General features: G+C 42.1%; 1 protein-coding gene across 3 annotated transcripts in view; it reads left to right on the top strand.

The window, feature by feature from the left end:
- The first annotated feature begins 1509 nt into the window (after positions 1–1509).
- TMEM255B (transmembrane protein 255B) overlaps positions 1510–27926 on the top strand; it is a 44826-nt gene continuing 18409 nt past the window's right edge. For 2 of the 3 annotated variants that reach the window (XM_053384362.1, XM_053384361.1), the window contains exons 1-4: positions 1510–1697; positions 11598–11740; positions 12678–12740; positions 25155–25244. In XM_053384362.1, the coding sequence (XP_053240337.1) occupies positions 1637–1697; positions 11598–11740; positions 12678–12740; positions 25155–25244 (357 nt within the window). In that variant the 5' untranslated portion in view covers positions 1510–1636. Of the gene's footprint in view, positions 1698–3940; positions 4024–11597; positions 11741–12677; positions 12741–25154; positions 25245–27926 lie in introns of all 3 variants that reach the window. The other variant, XM_053384364.1, reaches the window with a different exon arrangement.

The following is a 27926-nucleotide window of genomic DNA, read 5'->3' as shown; positions in this document are numbered from 1 at the left end:
TATAATCTAATCTCTTCTGTTGCTCATAGCTCAAATCTTGCTTGTGAGTTCATCATACTTCTTAATACTTCTTAAGGGATCCAAAAAAGGAATCCATTCTCCCATAAGGGATGGAAGTATTGAAGTCTTGCGAGCTTTTCTCATGTTGCTTGTGTGGAGGTTGTTAATGCAGGACAGAAAATGGAAAGAATCGTAGGCAATCTAATTACTATATTTGCCTTTTGGATGAAGGAAAAGCAAAAAAGGGGGAAAATATTGTTCGGTTTTCACATGGAGACTAAAATGTACTCTTAATTAAGCTGAGGTCAACTGCATGTGGAATATAGTAGTGTGTGGAAGGGGTATTGGGCCTTTGCTACTGCTTAGAGAGAAATGGTGGTTAACTGTTTCTGCCTGCTTCTTTGCCTTCTGTCTGGACACAGTTGCCAACATGGTGCCCTCCATGCTGAAGTTCCTTCAGACCCAGCCAGCAGAGCCAATGATCAGGGGATGATGGGAATTGTAGCCCAACCACACGGACTACCTGTCACAGAGAGCTGGTCATAGAAGGAGACGCCAGATCTCTCACACTCACCTCTGCTTTCTTTCTGGATAGCATGATCATGATCTTGTTGGATTGGATCACGTTGAATGATCTTGTTGGATTGGATCCAACAAGTCCGTTCCTCCACACCACATGGCCAAATGAGAGAGGCTAGGCAGACACCTGCTTTTTCTTGTTTTCTCCCCACAAAAGGGTGTGGGGAGAGAGCAGGTGAGTGATCAGTGACCACCTCTTGCTCAACCAGGAGATGAAATGCTGGGTGATGCTGTGGATGGCCAAACTTGGCCATCCAGATGTTTTGGGACTACAACTCCCATCTAGCTAACAGAACCAGTGGTCAGGGATGATGGGAATTGTAGTCCCAATACATCTGGAGGGCCAAGACTGGCCATGCCTGCGTGTGGAGGCGGCCACCATGCCCTCTTGGGTGGCACAGCAGGCTCACCCAGTTGAGCCTCCACTGCTGGAAACCCCTCAAAGGGAGAATCCAGGAGTTCAAGAGAGAGAGAGAGAGAGGATGAGGCGGCTGCTCCTTGCATGACCCGTGACCCACCATGTTATACCACCCAGAGCAAGGGCGGGGAGCCATTTTCAGTGCAAGGGGCCCACTCCCAACCAAAACGCATTGCTCAGGTCCAAGGACGAATATACTCGTGTGGGAAAGCAGCATTAGTGTGGGATGTGACCCAGGCACTCCATTCCTTTTGTTCCATCCCGCTTTCTCCTGCATCTTCTCTGCCCCACAAGAAAAGGCGGGAAGTTGACCGGCGGCTGCCTCTCCCCTTTGCACCAGGCTAGAGGCGAGCGGGCTGCCCCTGAGCCCTCCGCCGCCCTCCTCCTGGCAGCCTGGCGAGGCGGGATCTCTCCCACTCCCCCTCCAGTAGCGCCCAAGGACCCCGGGGAGAGCGACTGGCTCGCTCGCTCGCTCCTCCCTCGGGCTCCGGCGCCGCCTCTGGTCCTGCCCTCCGGCGGCAGCGGCAGCGCCTGCCTCCCAGCCAGTCTCCTTTCCTTGGGGCCAGTTTATTCCCGAGGCGAGCCGTGCATGCTGCCCTCGGCGTCCCGCCGTGTGGCGAAGAGCGCGGCGCTCGGAGGATGCAGCCTCCCGCCGCTCCGGTTTCCATGACTGACCCTTTGGCCGTGCTGGACCCCACAGGTAAGTCCTGCGGGCTGAGGGCGAGCAGAGCCGGAGAAGCAGCGAGGCAGAAGCAGGTGGGCTTATATTCCGCCTTCTTTCTGTACCTGGCACAATTTTACACCCTGGGGAAACATATCTGCATCTGCCGTTTTTGCTTCAAGTAGTTTCAGAGGGAGACGTACTACCTCGCATGCACATGGATAAGTGAAAAGGGAATATAAGACTTTATTTCCCGCTCCAGTGGGGGGGGGGGGAGAGACTGCATTTTTCTCCCCTTCACAAATATTGGATCCTCTCGAGCCCAGCTCACTCGTGTTCTGCCTGCTGTGAACTTCTAGAATGGGGGTGTCTCCCCACCCCCTGAGTTGGGCACAGGGCGGATTTCACACAACCAAGAAGACACGAGTTCAGAAGAACTTGCGCGTTGAGCTCTGGAGGGAGAAACCAACGGAGCCAAAGGGCCAGGTAATTGCGCCAAACCTTTTCCCACTTTGGAGAGACTAACAAGTGTTTGCAAAAAACAAACAAACACCTCCCACCGGAGCTTCTAAGAGCTCTCCATGTTCTTAGGAAGGGCGATTCATTTTGCACAGTGAAGGCTCCCTAATGCCTTTCATGTCTTTGAGCTCATTCCTCCTAGTCACGTCTACTGCAGCCCAACGTGGGAAGCTGATTTAAAGCGAGTTAGACCTTGAGTCCATCTGCCTTAGTATTGTTAGCGTTGACTGGCAGTGGCCTTCCAGGATTTTAGGCAGGGAAGCGGGACATTCCCACGCTTGCCTGGAAATGCCAGTGAATGATTTTGGGGACCTTCATCACCCAAAGCAGATATTGTATCATCTGAGCTACAACCCTTTCCTCAAAGACACGTTCAAGTAGACTGAATTTTTAGTATGTCTTTAGTATGTCTTGTTCTCCTCCCCCAACCCCAATATCATATAGATATATACAGTGCTGTTTTTCTAGAAGAAGAGATGCCAGAGCTCACCATGAACTTCCTTGTTCTCTTAGAGATAGATAGATAGATGATAGATATGGGGATGGGACGGGACTGGGAGGCGATCTGAGTTTCTCTGCAAGGATCTGTTGTCTGCCTCCCTGTCCTGACTAAGGAGACTCCAGTGCGCAATCAAGCTGTTAACTTTTTCCCGCCCCCTGAGAGGACTGCAGTGTACATAAATCTATTCTTAAATATATATATATATAAATAGATAAAAACAAGGCCACGGAATCATGCTGCATGCTTTCATCTGAACTATCCATCTTAAATGTTTCAGGTTATCGGTTTCTGGTAGAAAATTAGTAGTCATTAAATGTATGTAATTACTTTCAAAATCTTGTGTAGACATGGTGCTTGTTTTACTGCCTATCATCGTATGTCTTTAAACAGCAATTGGGGCAGGCAGCTTATTACCGAAGAGTCCCATGTTATGCTTCTCAGTGACAGAGTTTGCCCCGCGATGAAAGAAAGAACTTCCATACTGAAAAGAGATGATATCCCACAGGCGTCCCATCCATGCAGATTCATACATGTGAATTTCACTCCAGGAATACATACTGTTGAGCAGGCATCCCCAAACTCAGCCCTCCAGATGTTTTTGGACTACAATTCCCATCATCCCTGACCACTGGTCCTGATAGCTAGGGATGATGGGAGTTGTAGTCCCAAAACATCTGGAGGGCCGGGTTTGGGGATGCCTGTGGTTGACCAAGGCCATGTTGAATTTTTGCTGTGTTAACATACACACAGGTGTTTTTTAAAAGGAATTTTGTCACGAGGTAGCCCTCAGATACTGATTGGCATTAGATAAAATGAAGAGTGGCAATATGATTCATGGTTTCTCTCATAATTTTTCCACATGTTGTCCAAAAAGCCTGGAGTTTGGGAGAGCATTTCTCTGTCCAGGACAGATACACTCCCACTCCTTTAGGAACAATTCATATACAGAAAACCACATTATGTCGAAGCCTGCCCATCTATGGAGACTTATGCATTTTCCGGCATTGAAATCATGGTACAAAGGGTTATGAAGTAACAAAAGAATAAGAGTGCCTTTGAAAATGTGAAGAATGCATTTCGTTCACCACTGAGTACCCACACCTATATAGAAGGAAATATTTGTCCTTTCTGGGCAGCTTCTCCCATCTCTTTGAAAAAGAAATTTAGGGAGCCTAATTGGATTTAAAGAAAAGATCAGGGAAGCCCTGTGTGGAATTTAACTTTTGCAGTAAAGTTTCTAATAATATGCACACTTACCTAGGAATCTTAAAACAAGAGGAAGCACCCATTCCAATGAAGGAAGGCAATTAATTGGACTCGTCCCTCTGATTGCAACCGACATGTGTGAGCACATCTTGTATTTTAGTTTTAGCCGTGTCTTAAAGAACACTGTTCTGACTTAAAATTGTAGTGTGTTGAATTGTCCTACCTTTGGGAAACACAATTCCATACATTATTTTATGTGGAATAGCTATTGTATCCTGATTCTGTCCTCATTCTTTTAAATATAAGACTAGAACCGTAATAAATAGATACGTTGACAACATTTATATCCCATGGTTTTGCCAGTCTTTAATCATCCTGATTGTGCGGGCAAACGGAAGCTAAATGATGTTTAGATAGATATAACTGCACATTGTTTACTGGGGGGAATGGAGGTTCAGAAGACCACATTTCAGATCTTTCTAAAAAAATTTTTTTTGGTACGTAATTTGCAGAATGGACAAAAATCTGGCAAGGGAGCTTACAGCGATGCATGAGACTAAAATAGTGGGAGGCAAGCAACTTGTTCTGGATCCTATGGTTGATTGTTATTGATTGCCATGCATATTTTTTTTTAAAAGCCCAATTACAACTCCCTTTAAGTATTTTTAAGTCTCATTGATTTCAGTGAGAGAATTCTGTACTTCGAGCTTCTTAATTGGAATTCCAAAGGGACCACTGGATCATGCCTTTTTTATTTTTGCCCTTTCCCTGCTAATCCACTTGAATGGTAATGTTGCATATTTACTAGTTCATTTGTGCAGTGCTGCTGGTGGCTGTAGTTAATTCAATTACTGCATGCATAGAGGAATCCTAGCTTATCACCTTGTTCAATAGCAAACTGGAAAACATGATACAATGTGCTTCTGATAACCTTAAGGGAAAAGACTGTTTGGAATGTAAAGGTTCTCTTTTAGAATCCTTCTATTGAAGTCTTGTTTCAAGCTATGATATTTACAATCAACTTCCATTTTACCAGCAGAATTTCCTTGCAGTTTACCTTTATTTGGAAGATATGTGCTAGTGATTTCAGTCAAATTTCCTTCTAAGGAAGCACACTTAGGGCTGGGACATCATTGTATTTGGAACAAGGAAGAAAGAGTTTAAAATAAGAACAGGGTGATAGAATTGTTACCGTGCAGCCGTTTAGAGTTATGGCCCACTATTTCAAATATATTAGTTTCCTGTCTTTCCAACATCTTTTTACGCTGAATTGAATCTCTCAATTCTTTTGACAAAAGCAATGCCAGCATCCAATGATGTCCTTCTGCTCATGCAGCAGAGATCAGCTTGTGCAACAGGACTTCCAGGTTCTCTTTCTCCTTCCTCCAGCTCTCCCATGTGCCCAAAAGTCTGCTCTGGAAGGTCTGCTGATGCCATAGAAGAGATAGATAGATTGATCTTAGCCTTTTGGTAAAAATGCCAGGCTGTTCAGGCTCTTTAGGTCTTATAGGACTGTTTGTTTAGACCATGCAAAGTGGGGCATGCACACATGTTGCATTGTGGATTTCCTCTTCAGGACCTAAGCCAGCCATGTCTGATTCCAGGAACTCCATTCAATTCCCTTTCCAACCAGGTCTCTTCCCTCAACAGACACTATTATCTGGCTACTGAGCATTAGACTGATTACTTTTTGACCCATTAGCTCTCCCCCCATAAATAATTGTATTTCTGCAAACTTTGGGGTTCCTTTGAGCATGCTGATATATCCTTCTTAATTTTCAGTGGTTCTGTTTTAGCTACAAACCTGTTAGCACTCACCATCTAAGTTCTTACACTGATGTATAAAGTGTTGGGTCTCTTCTGTTTGCAAGAGGGCTTTTAATAGATGCAAGGTTTTTTTTTTAAAAAAACAACCTCTGTCTTTTCTGATTACCACAGTTGTGCTATTCACATGACAACTGGATTTATGTTTCCATTTTAGCCATCCCAGATTACCTATTTGATAAAATATTTTTTACTTGCCTTTTTCTGCCCTTAACTTGTATTCTCATAAAGTAATATAAATGGCACACAAAAGTCAGATCCAATACTTTATTGCTTCCATAACGTTCATTAAAACCAGTACAATGTAAAATATCTGTACTGTATACTGATTTTTGTCTGAATAGTATGAGGTAAGCAATTCTTGCCATCATGACACACAATAAAAAATACATAAAATAAATATTTCCTGTTAATTTTGTTGTTGTCTTATCCACTTGACTTTGGGTGGCATAATTAAAAACACTACCGCTCAGAGAGATTTTCATTAAAACTTTGAAATAAAGACAAATGAGGATTCTGTTACCTTAACCAGTCATTAAATTATTTATTGGAGAAGTAATTGATACCAAACCAATGGAGTCAACATTAATACTGTATTACTATAGCTAAATTATTGAGAACATAAAATCAGGGTTTCTCTCCCCTCTTCTCTTAAATTCAATGAGCTAAGGATCTGCATATATAATATACACAACCAGGTTCTACCACGTAAATTCATAATAGCCTGTCTTGGGGTTTGCAATAGCACCTATTTATTAGTTTCTCTGAGTGCTGGACAAATCAAACATTTTTTCCAGAGGAAGCAATTTCCAAAAGCATATTGTGGACTATGCACATTAAGCCATCACATATAGTATGAGGATGCAATGTATAATGCACCATTCTTTAAATTTACCTGTACAACTTGCCTCCCCCCCCCCCCATGGACAAACACAATTCTTTAAATGTTGGTGTTGCTACCAAATATTTTGATACTGAATGTCGTGGTACTGATAGTATTCTCTGTGTGTACATATTTTTTCTTTTAATAGCTGGTTCACCGTGTTAAATGTTTAGAACATTTTTTGTAACACCATGCAATTTAGAAAGCTGTAAAGTCTGACGCTCAAGTGGAATAATCCTTACTTATCTAAGTAATACCCACTTTCTGTAACTCACTGTGCATGGCGTTTGTATATACTAGGGAGTCCAGTCCTATGCATGCTTACTCAGATGTGAGTTTCACTGAATTAGTCTAAGGGCTTAGTCTAAGGTGAATGATACAGGATTGCAGCCATTGTTGTTCAGATATCACAATGCTCTAGACAGCATCGTAGGCTTGATTTTGAACCCTTTACATCTGTTGGTATGAAGGAACTCCTCATTTTCAAGAGGTTGAAATGCGACAAAAAACAAGACAGCAATACAATTAAAAACCATATAGCATCTATCACAGAATACTACAGGTATCTAGCACAACATACAACAGACGGGGGGGCGGGATGGGACATTTAGTAGTTGGCCAAGAGGCTCAGCAATTTTCAAGTGGTCCATGGGGAACCTCTGTACTAAATAATTTCCCAAGGCAGAAAATGACATGAGAAATTCCACTTTTTGTTGAATAACTACTTTAGCTATTCAGTTTCCTACCTCTTGGCTGGGCTATGAAACAGACCAGGTAGTCAGCTATACTTGCTGAAATTTTCCACTTCTTCACAACTATTTGCAGGAGCCCTGTCCCCCTTTCCATCTAGAAACCATAATCAGGTAAGGGGTGGGTGCTCTCTGATAGGACAATCCTTTGCAATTTAAACAACTCTTGTTGTGTTCAGTTGGGTTTACTCACATGGGATTGCAGCCCTAATGTCTCTTTTCCCTTCCCATGGATACATCAAATTACTATTTGAGGTGTGGTCAAACATTCCTGAGACAAGGAACTTGTACTGCACAGCACAACAGTTAAGATGGGACAGAACTGTTTATTGAAAGAAACTGCACAACTCTAATGAGAAAAGAGAACGATCCCAAAATGTGTATTGCATAACATGCAAACTGAATCATGATGAACACACTATGTTGGCCAGAGTGTTCTAAGGTGTCATTATCTGACTTATAATAAACTAATCAATGCTCAAATCAGTAGTTGTGGAGGCAAAATTATTTGCCTTCTAAATTTGTGATATGGCGACTTTCAGTGTGCTATCCAAGTGCTACTATTACCTTGCCAACCAAAGTAGCCAAGCAAAATTTATAAGTTCACTGTAATGGGTCAAGAACTCGTTTTTCCTAGGTTTTTCTTGATTTATCATAGAGCTGAAAGTGCCTTACAAATGTTGCAAGTAGTAACTTAAGTGGCAAATTATTAATATTGCAGGGTTGCGATGATAGGCAAATTTGTGAGTTCTGGGTGGGTGTCTACTCTTTAAGGTGAGTGGGTAGTAATGATTCTATGAAGAATAATACACACATGGATCTATCCTACTCTTTGCAAAAGAAAATGCGCAAATCTTTTTTTTAAAGTAAGCTGCTTCAAGTTGGTGATAACATGGGCTTTAGCCTGTAGGAACTCACCACAACTATCTTTCTCTGGACATGCTGAAAACATGCAGAACAATTGTTTTACAGTAGAACCATCATATTGAGTTTTGTGTGGTTTATTGGAGGGGATTGCAGCTTGAATTCCCTTGCTCTTCGTACATGCAAGGTGTTGGAGACGATTTCAAGGCAACTTTGCCACAGAACGTTAACTTCTGTCATTTCAGATGCCTGAGTGAGTTTTGAAATCCAGTGTCCCACTTTTGTACCTTTCACTCACATTTAGTCATGGGTTTGTAGATGCTTAGATTTCTGCTGATGTAAATCCAGCGGATGTTTTCTTTAAAAACATCTCTTCAGTAAATCCAATAGAACTTATACTAAAACTTATTTCTTAGAGCTTACAAACACGTGTTTTTTTCTCTAAGTAGGCAGTGTACAGGGACTTGTGCATTATAAAATACTGTAAGCCTGGATGTAAAATACTGTAATACTGGACTTAAGCAAATATGAATGTGGTGGTTTCTAGAAGCATATTGAATCTGGAGAGATAGCAGGAGGAGGAAGAAACTCCTCCTGTTTTCTGGTGTGGTTCTTCTCTTGTGTGTGAAGGATTACAAATTCAAAGCACTAGCCTGGACCTTTAAAATGCCTGACACTTGGAGTTATGCTTCAGTTCTGCTGGTCCTTTGAACAGAAATGTCATTCCTTTTTAATAGTATCATCCATTGAAAACCCTGTGCTAGAGAAGGAGATGGGGAGAGAGAATATGAGATACTAAAGAGACCTTTTTAAGATTACTCTTGAATCATGGCTGCTCTTGCGTGCAGTTTGTCTTTCTAGAGAGCCTAACTAAATGTTCCATGCAGATGCAGGCAATAAAATCCTAATGGTCAATTCAAAGGGGGGGGGGGAGAGGAGAGAAAGCGAAGATAATTTGTAGAGGGGGTAAGCAGCTGGGAAGACAAAATGCTTTAGCCTAGCCCTTTCCTGTCCCTTCTGATTCTCTTCTGCAGATCACTCTCCCCAGCTGGCCCCCCACCCCAGTTACAAATGCACGGGTGGATTGGTGCCCTTCTGGAAAGCACCGTCAGGCTGGGACTGAGCCAGCCTGGGATCTGTTGGATCCTGAGGTGGGTTTGGAGCCTGCTCCAGGCTGGTGCAGCAATTTGTCTCGCTCCCCTTACACCCACTTCTCCAAGTGGTTTACAAAAGCATGCACAAATAAATCTTAATAAAAGTCTAAGCACAGAATAAAAAAACCAGAGTTTAAATTACCTTTAAACTGTGCAAAATATTACTAAAAATCATCATGAACTTATCAGGAGCGGACCAAATATAGACACCAGTACAGACCAGCAATAAAAAGACAACGACCACTTAAAGATGGAGGGATGTAAGCTCCCTAAGCTCATGAAGAATTGAGAAGGCCCTATTTCAATATATATTTTTCATAACAGACTAACAGTGTCTGTGTGTACGTACTTTAGTGGAACTCTGAACATTGTCTTCTTAAAAAGCTCTGTCCAAGAATTATTGGTTCTTTGGTTTTTTTCTGCTTTAAAAGAGTTGGTGAGTAGACAGAACCTAAACCAAGTGATTCAGGAGAACTTTGCGCATTATCCCCAACTTGGGTAATATCATCTTCAGAAGGGTAATTTAAGCTGGGAAACAATGAAAGGGGACAGTTCTAAGGCCCCAAACAAAACAGCTCTTCACCAGACTCTGATCATGGCTCTCTGGCACATTTTGTATGACCCTGGAGTGTTGGGCTTGGCTATTGGGCTCTGAGTTCAAAGCCATGCTCACCGACAGGGTCAGCCCACCCATGTTGCAGGTGAAGTGGTCACCTCAGGTGGCAGATCTGGACTCCTCCTCCATGGGCTTGCCACACTGCCACAGGCATGCCATGCTCCTGCCACTACTTTAGATGTCCCTGAAGTAGATGTGCGCCTGCAGGAGGCAGGAGTGTGGTGGGGGCAGAACATTTTGCCTCAGGCAGCAAAATCTCCTTGGCCAGCCCTGCTCACCTATAAAACCAGGGCTGGCCCTCCCATTAGGAAGAGTGAAACAGCTGCTTCAAGTAGCTGGTGCTGGGATGCGGGGAAGTGGCAGTAGGGTGTTGGACAGCACATCTTTCTTTGCCTTGCGGACTGCTCTGCATTTTAAGCTGGCTGCTCTCAGGTACGCTGGAGAAAGCTGTCCTGCCACCCATGTTGAAATAAGATTTAGCTGTCAATCCAGTTATCTTCTGCACACAGAATCATAAAATTGTGGAGTTGGAAGGGACCCCAATGGTCATCACCCTGCAAGGCAGAAATCTCAGCTAAAGCATCCATGACAGATGGCCATCCAACCTCTGCTTAAAGACCTCCAAGGAAGGGGAGTCCACAACCTCCAGAGGGAGACTGTTTCACTGCCAAACAGCTCTTACTGTCAGAAAGTTTTCCCTGATGTTTAATGGGAATCTCCTTTTTTGTAACTTGAAGCCCTTGGTTCAAGTCCTAACTTCCAGAGCAGGAGAAAAGAAGCTTGCTCCATCTTCCATTTGAAAGCCCTTGAGATATTTAAAGATAACTATCATATCTCCTCTCAGCCTCCTCTTTTCCAGGCTAAACATACCCAGCTCCTTCAACCGTTCCTCATAAGGCATGGTTTCCAGACACTTGATCATCTTGGTAGCCCTCCTCTGCACATGCTCCACCTTGTCAACACCCTTCCTAAACTGTGGTGCCCAGAATTGGAGACAGTATTCCAGGAGTGGTCTGGCAAAGGCAGAATAGAGTGGTAGTATTTCTTCCCTTGATCTGGACACTATACTTCTGTAGATGCATGGAATGGGGGAGGGGGTGCCACCTAGCCCTTTGGATCAGGCAGCAAAATGTCTTGAGATGTCCCTGTTCAAAACTCACTGGAAAGCCTTAGGCAAGCTGCTGTTTCTCAGCCTATGCGACAGGGTTGGTTCTAAGGTTAATTCACCATTTTTAGTTCCTTTGTGGGAGAGTAGTGTTATGTACTGAAGTTCTCACCCTGGGCCAGCAGGGGGATACTGTAGATAGTTTTCACTCAGGTCCACATATGCAAATAAGGGATTGAAAGTGACGTTCAGTGATTGGATAGTTACAGAAAATGGTTACTGTTGCGTTCTAGTGGAGCTCTATAGAAGCAGGTTGGCTGAACCCTTCAGTTCAGTTCTGTTCTGGCCTGTGAATAAACAAGAGCTGTTTCAAGAATTTCAAGAATCGCTGTGTCGTCTGATATGTTCACCCACAACTTAACAAGTAGGATACAGGTGTAGCATATAGCTGCCGCCTTGGGATTTGTGCATATGTACTGTGGTGCTTATAATAACATTTCCCTCCCTCGCTCCACAGGGCACTTTGCAAAAAGGAAGAAAACTTCTCTATGGTTCACAATCGCCCTCTTGATAGTGTCTGTTTTCATACTGACCATAGGCCTTGCAGCTACCACCAGAACAGAAAATGTAACTGTGGGCGGTTATTATCCAGGAATAATCGTAAGTAGGAATTATATTTTAGGGTTTCAAGTATTTACAGTGCTGTGTGCCATGCAATGAAGTAATCATTGTGTAGAATTATCTGCCCAACAAAGCTTTTTTTGTGGAATTGACAGCTCAAGCAATGTTAACCTGATTGTGTGTGTACGTATGTTTGTGTGTGTGTGTATGTGTGAAAGCGAAGACAAGCAAGCTAGCACATCCTGAGTAGATTAGAACAAGATACTGGTAGATGGATACAGGGCTTCACTGCAAGTATTGTTAGGAATATTAATAACCCATCTATCTTCAGTTCTGAATCTCTGTCATGAGTAATATTTCATGGAGAGAGCTGCCTAAATGTCCATTATTTCCTACTGTGTTTCACATACATAGATGCATGTTGCACAGACTTGGGGAGTACAGAACAAGCTCAGATTGATATATATGTGTTGGAAGATAAAGTCTCATGTGCATCAGCATGTAAAATGCTAAAAAACAAAATGCAAGGTTGGAACAACCATACTTGTGAGAAATTTTAATCAGGAAGTAAATTCTGTACTCCTGCCTTGTTTTCCGCAGTTTCCAGAATTTTAGGTATTTTATTTACAGTAATTAGTAAACGTTTCTTTCTTCCTATATAGTTTATATATTAATAGCTGTGGTTGCCATAAGCCTTGAACCTGTACATACCGCTCAGTTGCCTGGAGCAACTCTAAAACAAGAAAACAGGCTATTTGTGATTTCCGATATGATTTTAAACATTGTTTGTATTTTTAATCCTGTAATGTGCAATCTTTAACCACATTTAAGCTGCTGGACTGGGTTTACCCATAGTGATAGCATGGTTTAATAACTGATTGCTAAACAAACCATGGTTTAACATGGTGTGCAAACCAGGACACTATCCTATATACACAGCTAGGTTGACCTGTTGTTTCTTTGTTCTTCGCCACAGCTTGGTTTTGGGTCCTTCCTAGGGATTATCGGTATCCATCTTGTAGAGAACCGGAAGCAAATGGTAAGCACATAATATATTTAAATGTTGTTTTAAAGAAATCTATAAGATTAAATATGTTATTGCAGACCTCAGACATTTCATTCTCCATGTATCCTTCAACAGTCAAGTGGTCAGTTGACCTGTTGTGTTTCAACTCTCCCCTCTCCTGCGTTTCAACTTTTTAAAGGGGTATATGAGATCCCTTCCATTATTTACCATGAGACCAGCATTTTACCTAGGCATGTTTTGGTTTCTGGTTTGCTTTTTCTCCCGTTTTTCCTCTTGTAACTGATACCCCAATGCAGATTTCATAGTTGAGGGGTTGTCAGAACTTTGTTTGCCCTTAAGAAAACAAATACATATTTTGTACATGCTTTTTTGTGTAAAATAATAAAAAGTTAACCATTGTGTATCCCAGCAACTGTTATGTTACTATTCTTTTGTTATGGGATACTAATGCATTTTAATAAATTAAACTGTTTATATTTGGAAATCAAATCATCCCCAGCTACATCTTCAAAGGGCTCAGCTGGACTCTGACAGCTACTCTGAAAACAAGTGGTTTTGGGGGGTTAAAAAGCTTACCAAATTCTCAACGTTACCTTCTCCAAATAATGAGGGTTAAATCCTGCAGTGCTTTTGTTGTTCGTTCTCTCTCTCTCTCTCTCTCTCTCTCTCTCTCTCAATATATATATATAAAATCTATTGATATCCAGAAAAGGTTCAAATTAATCAGAACAGCAAAATCATTGATTTTGTCAGTCTGCCTTCAGCCATGCCTCACCTAATTATGATTTTAAAAGCTTCATACTGAGCTTGAGTAATATTTCAAATGATGCCCGAGTATATATTTTTTAAGAAGCATATCTGTGGAGAGTCATGAGCTCAGTATATGCACCTCTCGGAACGGGGGAAAATATCTACAGAGGATGTTGCTGCCCTAAGTGCTCCATCAGCTCCATCAGCTTCAACCACACACAGCCCTTGTAGAGAGATTAGTAAATCATTGTGCCTGCCTGCTCACACATTCTTTAAAAGGTTAGCTCTTGCACGCAGAGAGCTACAAAGCCACCTTAGCAATACATATACATGGCAAGCAACTTGCACGCACTTGCTTAAAATTCATAGTGATGCTTCCCTGAGGTTTGTCCAGCTCAGGCCTCCTACACAATGTGTCACCTACCAAATATAAATGCAGCCTTCCGGTTCCATATGTGGTGCTTGGCAAACCCCATCCCCTTCATTTGCAGTCCTAGGCTAGTGAAAACTGGAAGTTTATTTAGACTTGCTGGTGAGCAGACATAAATGGCGGGCCTTACTTCATGATTCATTGTTAGTCGTTTAGTCGTGTCCGACTCTTCGTGACCCCATGGACCAGAGCACACCAGGCACTCCTGTCTTCCACTGCCTCCCGCAGTTTGGTCAAACTCATGCTGGTAGCTTCGAGAACACTGTCCAACCATCTCGTCTTCTGTCATCCCTTTCTCCTTGTGCCCTCCATCTTTCCCAACATCAGGGTCTTTTCCAGGGAGTCTTCTCTTCTCATGAGGTGGCCAAAGTATTGGAGCCTCAGCTTCAGGATCTGTTCTTCCAGTGAGCACTCAGGGCTTGTTTCCTTCAGAATGGATAGGTTTGATCTGTTTGCAGTCCATGGGACTTTCAAGAGTCTCCTCCAGCACCATAATTCAAAAGCTTCAATTCCTCATGATTTATAGCAGGTGGGGAACCTCAGGCCCAGCAGTCCTTCAGCTCTCTGCATCTGGCCTTTGACATTTTCTACAAGTGCACCAAGGTGAGCAAGACCTGGCAAGCATTTCGTAGGTTTCCAGCTACTAGAGATCTTCCATTGCTTTGGCGAATTCTGAACTGTTTTGAGTCTGAAGGAGCTGCAGTTGCTTAAAGCAACAACTCAACAGCAATTCCATCTGCGTGGATTTTGGCATTGCGATGGATGCTCATGACTGAGTAGTTAATCTAGCTGACCAGCCTCCCTATTGTACACAGTAGTTGAAGCAAAAGTCAGCTATTTGTGCGACTGGATTGTTATCTAGCTTTGTTACATCGTATTTGGTATTGATTTTGTAGTATTATTAATGTTATGTTTATTTCCTGCCCTTCACCAGCAGGTCTCAGTGCAGGTTACAACAATGTAAAGTTCAAAATTCAGAACATTCAAAACAGATCACAGTCACAAGAATAGGGTGGGCTCTGAAAACACACATCTCAGGTGCCGAAAGCCAGGGCAAAGATTCATACTTGTTCACATCCTAGTAAATAGACTTTGATAATATTTGTACTCCAGATTAGGCTTTTGTTGTTCTTCAGATTTTCTCCCCCATGTTTAGGGCAGGAGTAGCCAATGTGGTTCCCCCAGATGTTGTTGGATTACAGCTCCCATCCTACATTTATAGTCCATTTTTCTTCTTTCACGTTTCACATAATTTTTAAATCACATTATTATTATTATTATTATTATTATTATTATTATTATTATTATTATTTATTCACCTCAGAGCAATAGAAACCAAAGCAATAATCCATCAAGACACTGACCAGACCTAGATCTGCTTAACTTCAGCAAAGTAGTGGTAGTGTTAGGTTCCTTCAAATCATATCCATTCTGGCCACTGACCACGTTGGCTGGGGCTTATGGGAGTTCAACAGCATTTAGAGGGTACCTCATTGACTACCCTCAACGTATGGGGTTATTCTTCTTTTTTAAGGTCCCCAAACCTACAAATGGCCTCCCACTCAACAACACTACCGTACCTTGTTGCTCAGAGCATGCAAAAAAGATCAAGGCTACATTTGTGTGCCCATTCTACGTGTTATAATAGATTGCCTCAACTTTTTGGAAATGGAGAACTTTTTTTTTTTTCAATATACTTTTTATTAATTTACAACAAAAATCATACATTTTTAGCCAAATTTTCACAAATTATACTTTTGAGACTTCCTTCGATTTTTCTGGTAATCATCCATATATACTCCTAACTATAACGCATTTCCTTTTTTGCATTGCCTTTTAACTTTCACCTTTACCAATATATATTTTCCCAAACAATACATCTTAACCTTTACAGTGCTTCTTGAAACCCCACTAGCGTTGTTTGTGAATCACATAGATTTTTCAGATAATCTACAAACTTCCCCCAATGTTCGATGAACTTTTGGTTTTTAAGATATCTTATTTTTCCAGTCAATTTGTCTAGCTCCGCATAGTCTATTAGTTTCGTTCTCCACTCTTGAATTGTCGGTGTTTCTTCCTGTTTCCACTTCTGGGCTAGTAAAATTCTTGCTGCCACAACTGCATACTGGAATAGCTTACAGTCTTTCCTTCTTATCTCTTTTCCTGTGATTCCTAAAAGAAAAGCTTCTGGTTTCTTAACAAAAGTATATTTTAACATTTTTTTTAATTCATTATATATCCCTTCCCAGAAGTTCTTAACTTTCTTACATTCCCACCACATGTGATAAAATGTTCCTTCCCTTTCTTTGCATTTCCAACACTTATTGTCCGTTTTGTACATTTTGGCTAACTTAACAGGTGTAATATACCATCTATAGAACATTTTCATCACATTTTCCTTCAATCCCATGCATGCAGTGAATTTTAAATTTTCCTTCCACAGTTTCTCCCAATCTTCAAATTGGATATTATATCCAAAATCTCTAGCCCAGTGTATCATTACTGATTTAACTTCTTCGTCCTTCGTACACCATTCCAACAATATCTTGTACATTTTTGACAAAATCTTATTATCACTATTAATTATATCCATTTGAAACCTAGAGTCTTTTTCTGCATACCCCTTTTCCTTTGCGTCTTTCTTAAACATTTCATTTACCTGGAAGTAGTGTAACCAATCATATACATAGTCCTTAACTTGTTCATATGGTTTTAGTTTCCATTTTCCTCCTTCCTTCATTACCAATTCTCCGTATGTAGCCCAATTGCCTCTCATATTCACTTTCTTTACACTCATAACCTCCAACGGAGATAACCAATGTGGAACCCTTGGTTCTAAAAGATTTTTGTACCTGTCCCATACTTCTATTAACGAGTTTCTGAAGATGTGGTTTCCAAATCCTTTGTGAACCTTTTTCTTGTTGTTGTTGTTTAGTCGTTTAGTCGTGTCCGACTCTTCGTGACCCCATGGACCAGAGCACGCCAGGCACCTCTGTCTTTCACTGCCTCCCGCACTTTGGACAGACTCATGTTTGTAGCTTCGAGAACGCTGTCCAACCATCTCGTCCTCTGTCGCCCCCTTCTCCTTGTGCCCTCCATCTTTCCCAGCATCAGTGTCTTCTCCAGGGAGTCTTCTCTTCTCATGAGGTGGCCAAAGTACTGGAGCCTCAGCTTCACGATCTGTCCTTCCAGTGAGCACTCAGGGCTGATTTCCTTAAGAATGGATGCGTTTGATCTTCTTGCAGTCCATGGCACTCTCAAGAGTCTTCTCCAGCACCATAATTCAAAAGCATCAATTCTTCGGCGATCAGCCTTCTTTATGGTCCAGCTCTCACTTCCATACATCACTACTGGGAAAACCATGGCTTTAACTATACGGACCTTTGTTGGCAAGGTGACGTCTCTACTTCTCAAGATGCTGTCTAGGCCTGTCATTGCCCTTCTCCCAAGAAGCAGGCGTCTTTTAATTTCGTGGCTGCTGTCACCATCTGCAGTGATCATGGAGCCCAAGAAAGTAAAATCTCTCACTGCCTCCATTTCTTCCCCTTCTATTTGCCAGGAGGTGATGGGACCAGTGGCCATGATCTTCGTTTTTTTGATGTTGAGCCTCAGACCATATTTTGCGCTCTCCTCTTTCACTTTCATTAAAAGGTTCTTTAATTCCTCCTCACTTTCTGCCATCAAGGTTGTGTCATCTGCATATCTGAGGTTGTTGATATTTCTTCCGGCAATCTTAATTCCAGCTTGGGATTCATCCAGCCCAGCCTTTCGCATGATGTATTCTGCATATAAATTAAATAAGCAGGGAGATAAAATACAGCCTTGTCGTACTCCTTTCCCAATTTTGAACCAATCAGTTGTTCCATATCCAGTTCTAACTGTAGCTTCTTGTCCCACATAGAGATTTCTCAGGAGACAGATGAGGTGATCAGGCACTCCCATTTCTTTTTCTTATCACACCTTTTTCTTATCACACCATAAATAAGCGTGCCACCCAAACCTGTTATCGAAACCTTCAAGATCTAATAATTCCTTGTTTTCAAGCTTAATCCAATCCTTTAACCAGCAAATACATGCTGCCTCATAATATAATTTCAAATCTGGCAGGGCGAAGCCTCCTCTCTCTTTCGCATCTGTAAGTAATTTATATTTTATTCTTGGCTTCTTGCCCTGCCAGATATACCTTGATATCACTTTTTGCCAATCTTTGAAGGTTCCACTCCCCTTAATTATGGGGATTGTCTGAAACAAAAATAACATCCTTGGGAGCACGTTCATCTTAATTGTAGAAATCCTGCCCCAAAAGGACAGCTTCATTCTATTCCACACCTCCAGGTCTTTTTTTATACCTTTCCATATTTGAACATAGTTATTCTGGTACAGGTCAATGTTTTTGGTTGTTAACCATATTCCCAAGTATTTTACTTTCTTCACTACTTCTATCTCCGTTTGTTGTTGCAATATTTCTGTCTTATCCTGCTCCATATTTTTAGCCATTATTTTAGTTTTTTTCTTATTCAATCTGAACCCGGCCACCATCCCAAATTGTTCAATCTCCTCCAGTACCTCTCCAACGCTTTCTAATGGTTCTTCCATCGTTATAACCAGATCGTCGGCAAAAGCTTTCACTTTGTATTCATTCTGACCTACTGTTACCCCTTTTATTCGACTATTTTGTCTTATTGCATTTAAAAAGACCTCCAGAACCGTTATGAATAACAGTGGTGAGAGCGGACATCCCTGTCTTGTTCCTTTAGATATTTTTATATCTTCGGAAACCACATTATTAACTATCAATTTAGCTCGCTGCTCTGTATATATTGCCTTGATACCATTAAAGAACTCTTCTCCTACCTCCATATATTCAAGATTTTTCAACATAAATTCCCATATTATATTATCGAAGGCCTTTTCAGCATCCACAAACATTAGTATCGCTTGCTTCTCGTTCCTGGCATTCAGATATTCCAAAGTATTAATTATATTTCTTACATTGTCTTTCAATTGTCTGCCTGGCAGGAACCCTGCTTGGTCTTTGTGGATAATACTCATTAATATCTTTTTGATTCTCTTTGCTAAAATACCCGCAAATATTTTATAATCTGTATTCAATAAAGAAATAGGCCTATAATTTTTAACTTGTGTTAAGTCTGAATCTTGTTTGGGAATCAACGTTATAAATGCTTCTTTCCATGTTTCTGGAATCTCTCTTGTTTTTAAAATATTATTCATTACTTCTTTCAATGGAAATGGAGAACTTGATGAATTTTTTATCCACACCACTGAGTTAAAACATAGTAATGCAGCGATGGCCACTTGCCTGCCTGTGCAATTATACTGGGCACGTGCAGTTTTATTCCTGCAGATGTTAGACTTTTGTAGGAGGCACAGATGGTGAATCTCACACTTTAAGCTACAAACCCGACCCTTCATAAAATATTTTGATGGGTAATATGCTCTTCATAAAGTGCTGATACCAAACAATTTGAAGAACCAAAATATGGCCATGATTTATTGTTCTGTTTCAGTTGTATTGACTAAGGAAGCAAGATTTAAAAAGCTGAACTATGTTGTTTTGGTGAGATGCTTCGGGTACTCTTTGGGCATTATCACAGGTGTCTGTGAGAGCTAGGGATGACTGTGATGGGCACCCCCAAACCTCAGAGCATGCAACAGTCCTCCCTTATACCAGATGACAGGCCTTAGAACAGGTCTTAATCCCACCTCTTGGATATAAGAAACCCAGCCGATCGTAAGATAGGTGACAGGAGAAGACATGCTCCAACTCTTCTATAGAGCTGTTTCTGGAGCACAGGTTGGGTCGGAAAAAGAGGAGGAAGATGCAGGTCAGGCAAGTGAAGGACCAGGTGCTTCCCCACCCTCTCCTGCACCAGTGTCTCCCAGAATCAGGAGGAGACTGAAGAGGGATGAGCAGAGGAAGATTCCACACAGGCGTAGTCTCTGACTGCGTGCAGGCAGCCCGTCGGGGGGAGGTACAGAAACTGGTGGAGGGGGAGTGACCCTCTGTTGCTGCAACTGTTCCATAGAACGCAGACCTGGGAATAGTTGCCTAGACGCTAAACTGGTGTTCGTGGCTATTCGGAGCCAAAGCTTTGACAATAAAGAGTCAGCTGTCTGCTGTTTATGGGACGTGGGTGGCTCTGTGAGTTAAACCACAGAGCCTAGGAATCAGAAGGTCGGTGGTTCGAATCCCCGCGATGGAGTGAGCTCCCGTTTCTTGGTCCCTGCTCCTGCCAACCTAGCAGTTCGAAAGTACGTCAAAGTGCAAGTAGATTAATAGCTACCACTCCGGCGGGAAGGTAAACGGCGTTTCCGTGCGCTGCTCTGGTTTGCCACATGACCTGGAAGCTGTACGCCGGCCCCCTTGGCCAATAAAGTGAGATGAGCGCTGCAACCCCAGAGTCGGTCACGACTGGACCTAATGGTCAGGAGTCGCTTTACCTTTACCTTTACCTATCTGCTGTTCGCATTGCTTTGGCTGGGGAACACCCTTCACAATATATATCAGCAAAATTAATTAATATTATTATTATTAACAACACATGAAATCTGATTAGGGCAGTTAAAGTCTTGTACTCTCCAACTCCAAGTAGCTCAGCCTGCATTTTTCCTTCTCTTCGGTGGCATTTTCTGCTGAAATAGCAGTACTCTGAACTACAGCCATGATGACCTCTGACAATGGAACTGGCAGGCTCTAGCGGGATGTTACACTCTCCTGCTGCTGTTCTATAGCGGGGTCTTAAGATGACGCTATTAGTTAAAATAGACAGGCTGTTTTAAAAAGTGAATAAGCGCCCATTATGATAGACTCCCATATTACGTCAATTGGAAAAATGCCTGCAATTGATAGCACCTTTGGGGGTTGGGACAGGGCTGGATTAATCATTAAACAAAATAATCACGTGCTTAGGGCTTCAAGGGAAGGGAGGGGCACCACAGAAACTTTCCATTGCCAGATTTACCATGAACCAGCAACTCCACCTTTCGGTTTACAAATTCTGAGATAAAAGCTAGTAATTAAATTGTTCATATCATGGAATAAAGTGGAAGTATACGAAAATAAGCATCGTTTTCCATCTCACTGTAGGTTTTCTTTCATTTTGAAAAATAGGTTTTCATTTTATGGCTTATTATTGTGTGTGTGTGTGTGTGTGTGTGTGTGTGTGTGTATGGGATCAAAACTTTTAAGTGCAAAGGGCTCTAAAGTTCTTAATCCGACCACCTCCTAGTCCATGTGTTAAGACAGGCAGGGGAACATGTTTTCTAACGACTTCAACATTCCCAGTTGCTGGCTTTCAGAAAACAGACACTCAGCTGCTGCAGCATAGTAGTGGTGATGTGTCTCATCCACTGGCTTTAAGGCCAGTTAGTCCCTACACCCTCTGAAGCAGTGGTGGACTTTGGGCCCTCAAATTTCAGCAGCACCTGTGCGATGCTAAAATTCAGCCTCCAGCCTATTGTGTTCTGTTCTGCAGCATTGTTTTGGCTGCACCGGTTGCCTAAAACCACCTCTGCTGTGAAGTTGCCTTTCTTATTAGTTGTTCTAACATGACTGCCCTTGAACCTTGAAGTTGCGTCGGACGTTCAGGTTCCAAAGAACGTTCGCAAACCGGCGTTAGGGAGCCAAAACGTTCAACTCGCAAAGGTGTTCAGGATCCAAGGTACGACTGTATTTTAAAAGAGTAAACAATAGAATTTATCGACTTTGCTTTTCCTTTCTAACTACCAAAGGCCTGTGCAGAGAGCAGCAGGCAATGTTGTTGTTGTTGTTTAGTCGTTTAGTCGTGTCCGACTCTTCGTGACCCCATGGACCAGAGCACGCCAGGCACCTCTGTCCTCCACTACCTCCCGCAGTTTGGTCAGACTCATGTTTGTGGTTTCGAGAACACTATCCAACCATCTCATCCTCTGTCGCCCCCTTCTCCTTGTGCCCTCCATCTTTCCCAGCATCAGTGTCTTCTCCAGGGAGTCTTCTCTTCTCATGAGGTGGCCAAAGTACTGGAGCCTCAGCTTCACGATCTGTCCTTCCAGTGAGCACTCAGGGCTGATTTCATTAAGAATGGATGCGTTTGATCTTCTTGCAGTCCATGGGACTCTCAAGAGTCTTCTCCAGCACCATAATTCAAAAGCATCAATTCTTCGGCGATCAGCCTTCTTTATGGTCCAGCTCTCACTTCCATACATCACTACTGGGAAAACCATGGCTTTAACTATACGGACCTTTGTTGGCAAGGTGACGTCTCTACTTCTCAAGATGCTGTCTAGGCCTGTCATTGCCCTTCTCCCAAGAAGCAGGCGTCTTTTAATTTCGTGGCTGCTGTCACCATCTGCAGTGATCATGGAGCCCAAGAAAGTAAAATCTCTCACTGCCTCCATTTCTTCCCCTTCTATTTGCCAGGAGGTGATGGGACCAGTGGCCATGATCTTCGTTTTTTTGATGTTGAGCCTCAGACCATATTTTGCGCTCTCCTCTTTCACCCTCATTAAAAGGTTCTTTAATTCCTCCTCACTTTCTGCCATCAAGGTTGTGTCATCTGCATATCTGAGGTTGTTGATATTGAGGTTGAGGTTGTTGATACCTGGAGGAGGAACCGGCAAGCCACTCCAGTATCCTTGCCAAGAAAACTCCATGGACAAAGACAACAGGCAGCAGGCAATACCCCTGCCTGAAGCCCTGGAGAGTGCTTGCCAGTCGGAGTAAACATTGCTGGGCTTAACAGATAAGCCTTCTAACTTTTCTGGAAGGGCACCTTGGAGGAACATTGACAGACCGCTTTAGGTATGCTGTTCTAAAGCTTTTGAGCTTCGATTCAGAAGGGACTGCTCTTTCCGACAACAGTTTACAGTACAATCCTAACCATGCTAGACAGTCAGTATGATTTAGTGATTAGTGTGTTGAACTAGGATCTTGGAGTCCAGAGTTCGAATCCCTACTCAGCCATGAAGCTTGCTGGGTAGCCTTGGGGCAGTCACGGTCTCTCAGCTTAAGTTACCTCGCAGGGTGGTTTGTGAGGATAAAATGGAGAGGCACAAGAACCTCCTACACCACCTTGATATCCTTTGAGTAATGGCGGGATAAATATAACAATTTAAGTGTCTACTCAGAAATAAGTCCTATTGAATGCAATGGGGCTAGCTCCAAAGTAAGTGGGGGTTAAGTTTGTAGTCTCTCATAAGGGGAAGGCTTTTGGCCACATGAACTGGAAAAACTGAGGACAAATGTCGGCTCCCTCAGCCAGTAAAGCGAGATGAGCGCCGCAACCCCAGAATCGTTCACAACTGGACTTAACTGTCAGGGGTCCTTTACCGTTACCTTTTTAGGAAAGGCTTGCTTATGTGATAAGGTTTATTTGAAGAGACCAGGTTAGTTTTGGGGGAATTTGTGACTCCTATCCAGATTTCCCTAATCCTGAGAGCGGAGGAAAATAACCTCATCTTTCTTTTGTGTACATTGTGAGACAAATATATGGGAGAATTCCCGAACAAGTTTCTTGTGCCATCTCCATCCATAATGCACAAAAATTGTGACATTTGTTACTATGGCAACTAAACAGCAAAATAGATTTAATATCCTGGTAAAAGGGTATTCAGTGATTGAAATTCATCACATTCTGCCTGAGTGGATGCTGTTGGTGTTGAGGCACCTGTATTGTCAGCTAGTGACAGGGTGGTGAAACAGGATCAATGATCATCCTGTGGATACTATGTCATGTCTTCCATGCAGCAAACTCCCTGTCCCCATTCACAACTGTGTTGAAATGTGGACTCCACCTCTGCAGTAATTTTTATTTTTTTCAAACACGAGTTCTTGCAAGGGTGCTCAGTCCTCGGTCATTAAGGCATCTTATCGCTGCAGTAAGCAGCAAGCCTCACAATTTATGCCCTGTCAACCTATTCTTTCCAAAGGTCGGTGCCTCCGTAATAGCGCTGCTGTAATTGAGACGACACTCGAGGACTGTCACACTAGAGGAGATATGATTATGTCATGGGTACTGGGTGTTCATTATTCATTCATGTCTATTCTAGCTGTCACACTTGCTACAATTACAATGGCTCTCTGAGAAAAGGGTTTTGTAGCTACCCAACTATAGAATCTCTTCCTAGGGGGAGGGGGGAAAGCTATTCATAAAGATCTCTTAATGAGTTTCTCTTTAAAGTCCTTGAAGCATCCCCTTGTTCACATGGTCACCAGAACGGGTAAAGGATTATTTCCTTTCCGCCATTCAAAACAACACTAAAAGAGCAAAGTGCTATAGTTTATCATTACATATAGTCAGGTGGTGAAGGTGCCAAAACAGACAAAAATTAAGATGACACTGGGATGACCATACTTTGGAAATGGTGAGAAGGGGGGAATCAGTGTGCCTATTGCCTGTGACTAAACAATTTTGATTTTACAAACAAAGCAGAATCATTGATTGTTGTTATTTAGTCGATTAGTCGTGTCCGACTCTTCGTGACCCCATGGGCCAGAGCATGCCAGGCACTCCTGTTTTCCACTGCCTCCCACAGTTTGTTCAAACTCATGTTTGTAGCTTCGAGAACACTGTCCAGCCATCTTGTCCTATGTCGTCCCCTTCTCCTTGTGTCCTCAATCTTACCCAACATCAGAGTTTTTTTCCATTTTATAGAATGGGCAATCGCAGCTGAAGAAACAACCCAGGATCATTCCCTACATTCCCAGGTGTACCTACAACAAATTTATCCTATTAAATGTTTTAAATACCGCAGTGCATTGGTGTGGTACAGGAAAAGGGTGCTAGCCCTTTTGAAGTGCTGAATGGCCTGTTTACTTTTTATTGGCACAGACCATTTACAGATTTAAACGATATGCATCTCTGTGGTGTTTACTTAGCCGTCCACAGGCTTTATTTATTTTTATTACTTTTTAAATTTATTTAAAAATACTCATAGACCACTTAAACATCAAAATGTGTCAAACTGGTGTACAAGTGAACGAAGGGCACCCGAGGCCAACAGCCAACAATAAAACAGCATTAAATACAAAAATACTGTAGTAGTATTAGTTTTATATAGCATGGTTTGAAGAGATATTCTGACATGTTGGATTAAATGCCTGTTCAAAAACATTTGGAGCTTCCTAGAGAGGCAACTTCTCTTCTTCTGTTCTGCAACACTGCAAGTTGGATGACTAAGTGTTTCATAATCAGGTTTCAGTAACTGTGTGAATATATAATAATCTAAGTCCACTTTTCTCTTTCTAGTTGATAGCATCCATTGTGTTCATCAGCTTTGGAGTAGTAGCAGCTTTCTGTTGTGCAATCGTTGATGGTGTGTTTGCAGCACGACATATAGTAAGTATGCCTTTTTGATATTCCTCTCTTCCCTGGTTAGCTTACGCTTTGTGCCTACTAAGCCATTTCTGGTTGTGGTGAAGATCTAGTGATCCAGGTTCAGGATGTGAGGCGTGTAGTTGGACCATTAGCAGTTATGGAGCACGCACTTCCATGTGTTCAGTGTGGTTCGCTTGTTAGGATCAATAGGAAAGGGACCCAAAATAAAACTGCTTATATGGTAGTGCTTGCTTTGCAATGTTCTGGTGCAGCAACACTGCCTATGCTTATGGACACCACATCTCAAAAAGGATATTGTATAGCTGGGAAAGGTGCAGAAAAGGGTAACCAAAATGACTAAGGGAGTGGAGCAACTCCCCTACGAGAAAAGCTTACAACACATGGGTTTTTAGTTTGGAAAAATGGTGTGTAAGGGCACTGGGGGACATGACACGGGTATATATAGGGTATATATATAGATACAGAGATAATAAAATTATAAACAACAAGAGAAGTTAATTTCGAGGTATAGAAGTTTCACATACAAGTGTTGGTTTTTTCTTTTTTGAAAGTTAATGAATATATGGAAATATTGAAGAAAATAATAATAATAATTATACTCACTTCTTGAGGCTCCATAATTCCCCCCCCCCCAAAAAAATGGGTCAAGATTGTGAGGAAACCACAGTATAAAAAATATGAAGTGACAGGATCGTGTGATGGAGTATTACTCAAGTCAAATAGAACTTAACCCCCTTTGATCAAAGCGAAATATATAATGTGGCATCTTATTTGTATTTCAATCATGATTTCAGTAGAAAGAGATGGCAATAGGTTATAAGAAATAATGCACAATCTTTTTCACTGTGTGCCTGTTTTCTTTTTTCCTTTTTTGCCTGTTTTCTTAATGCAGGTAATTTCTTTATTTCTTTCCTGCTTTTCTTAAAAAGTCATGAGCAAAATAATGAAAGTTAGCTATGTTCTGTCTTTCACAAAGTACCTCCCGTTTTTTTAAATAAAGGAGGGGGGGAATCCATTGTTTTCACATGTGAAGATGGCATAAATTTGGCACAAACACTACTGAAGAAAAATGTATTTCAGGATATATAGCTCCACATGATTTGCCCCATTCAGAGGGAAAAAACACTTCACTTAATAGAAAGCTCTATAGAAAAGCACTTACAAAAATTAGAAGCTGATGTAAAAGGGTCTTGATTTAAAATACCCCTGTCTCATGTGAGAAATCGTAATACAGATGTCGTTTGCTTTATTCACATTCACCCCAGCGTTTGTATATTCAAAACCACTATTCACCTCCCCCCCCCATTTTTTTAAAAAGTAGAATGCCTGGATCAACTGAAACAAATAAAGGTGGAAGTAGTTTGTAATGATGTTAGTTCGGGGCAGGGCGGGGGGAATACGGATATTACAGGAATCCATTATCTGTGAATCATGTTTGTTGGTGGTATTTTGTTACACAGCAGTAGAGCTGGCCCTTGCATGTAACTTAATATCCTTTCAAAACAACAAAACAACCTTTTCACCAGGCATGTAGAAGACAGTTGCTCCCCCTTGTGATCCTATAGCTTGGCGGGGGTGCGGGGGTGAGGACAAACTTTCAAGGCACTTCTCTTCACCCAAATACAGTGGTACCTCAGGTTACAGATGCTTCAGGTTACATACGCTTAAGGTTACAGACTCCGCTAACCTAGAAATAGTACCTCAGCTAAAGAACTTTGCTTCAGGATGAGAACAGAAATTGTGCTCCGGCGGCAGCAGGAGGCCCCATTAGCTAAAGTGGTGCTTCAGGTTAAGAACAGTTTCAGGTTAAGAACAGACCTCCGGAACGAATTAAGTACTTAACCTGAGGTACCACTGTACTTAAAAGGGAACGGTGTGGGTTGGGGGGATAAGGTATTTATTTTGCAATGCGCTTCTCCAACCAAAACATGTCTAAACAAATGTGAATATTAGTGGGGAGGTGTGCATAAAATGTATCTATTAGTGAAAATAACATACAAAATGCATTATACATCCTTAATTAACCTGAAACTGTTCTTAACCTGAAGCACCACTTTAGCTAATGGGGCCTCCTGCTGCTGCCACGCCGCCAGGCACAATTTCTGTTCTCATCCTGAAGCAAAGTTCTTAACCTAAAGCACTATTTCTGGGCTAGCGGAGTCTGTAACCTGAAGCGTACGTAACCTGAGGTACCACTGTATTAGGGACGTTGCTTGGGGGGAAAGGTGCACACGTTAGGGCAAGACTGCACACACACAAAATGTATTTTTGAAGAAATTTATACTAAAGTGCTGATGAATGCTGAGGATTACTGGTAATTGCAATCTAATGATGGCATGTGAGCAGAATTTAAGACTGGGAAAATGAGAACCTGAGGGAAGTTAGATTTGACAGGTTCATTGATCCTTAGTCAAATTCAGTGTAGTTTGCTTCTGAGTAAGCGTCATAGGACTGCACTGTTAGGTACTTTTCCTTGTGGGATATGGGTGGCGAGGTCTAAACCACTGAGCCTCTTGGACTTGCCGATCAGAAGGCTGGGTGTTCGAATGTGCACAATGGGGTGAGCTCCCATTGCTCTGATCCAGCTTCTGCCAACCTAGCAGTTCAAAAGCACACCAATGCAAGTAGATAAATAGGTACCACTGCGGCGGGAAGGTAAATGGCATTTCTGTGCGCTCTGGA

The sequence above is a fragment of the Podarcis raffonei genome, chromosome 4 (assembly GCF_027172205.1).
Source record: "Podarcis raffonei isolate rPodRaf1 chromosome 4, rPodRaf1.pri, whole genome shotgun sequence".
In the NCBI taxonomy this organism is placed as follows: Eukaryota; Metazoa; Chordata; class Lepidosauria; order Squamata; family Lacertidae; genus Podarcis; species Podarcis raffonei.
The sequence above is the reverse complement of the archived record's forward strand: the minus strand, read 5'-3'. Positions and strand labels throughout refer to the sequence as shown.